Raw genomic sequence first — 463 nt, 5'->3', positions numbered from 1 at the left:
CTGGGACGCAGCGAATTCCCCGTGATCGCGGGGACCGCCTGCCCCGGCCCTGACCCGTGACTCTCTCCCCAGTGGACGTGACTCTGGACCCAGGGACGGCTCATCCCAACCTCGTCCTGTCTGAGGATCGGAAATGTGTGAGACTCAGAGACACCCGACAGGATGTGCCCGACACCCCCGAGAGATTTGATACTTGTCCCTGTGTCCTGGGCTCGGAGGGGATCACGGGCGGGAGGCGCTACTGGGAGGTGGAGGTGGGAGACAAGACAGAGTGGGCCCTGGGCGTGTGCAGGGAGTCTGTGCGCAGGAAGGGGAAGGTCACACGGTCACCTGGCGATGGATATTGGGTCATGTGGCTGCGGGACGGGGGATACAAGGCCCTCACCCCCCCCTCCACCCCCCTCCCTGTGCGCGAGCGGCCCAGGCAGGTGGGGGTTTTCCTGGACTACGAGGTGGGCGCGGG

General features: G+C 66.1%; 1 protein-coding gene across 1 annotated transcript in view; it reads left to right on the top strand.

Moving 5' to 3' along the window:
• LOC102381291 (butyrophilin subfamily 1 member A1-like) overlaps positions 1 to 452 on the top strand; it is a gene marked incomplete at its 3' end in the record, with an annotated part of 24,277 nt that extends 23,825 nt beyond the window's left edge. Inside the window, exon 11 of the mRNA XM_025195802.1 lies at positions 73 to 452. Within this exon, the coding sequence (XP_025051587.1) occupies positions 73 to 452 (380 nt within the window). The remainder of the gene's footprint in view (positions 1 to 72) is intronic.
• Positions 453 to 463: the final 11 nt, after the last annotated feature.

The sequence above is a fragment of the Alligator sinensis genome, unplaced genomic scaffold, assembly GCF_000455745.1.
Source record: "Alligator sinensis unplaced genomic scaffold, ASM45574v1 scaffold1986_1, whole genome shotgun sequence".
NCBI classification, from domain to species: Eukaryota; Metazoa; Chordata; order Crocodylia; family Alligatoridae; genus Alligator; species Alligator sinensis.
Note: the sequence above shows the minus strand (reverse complement) of the source record. Positions and strands in the feature narration are given on the sequence as shown.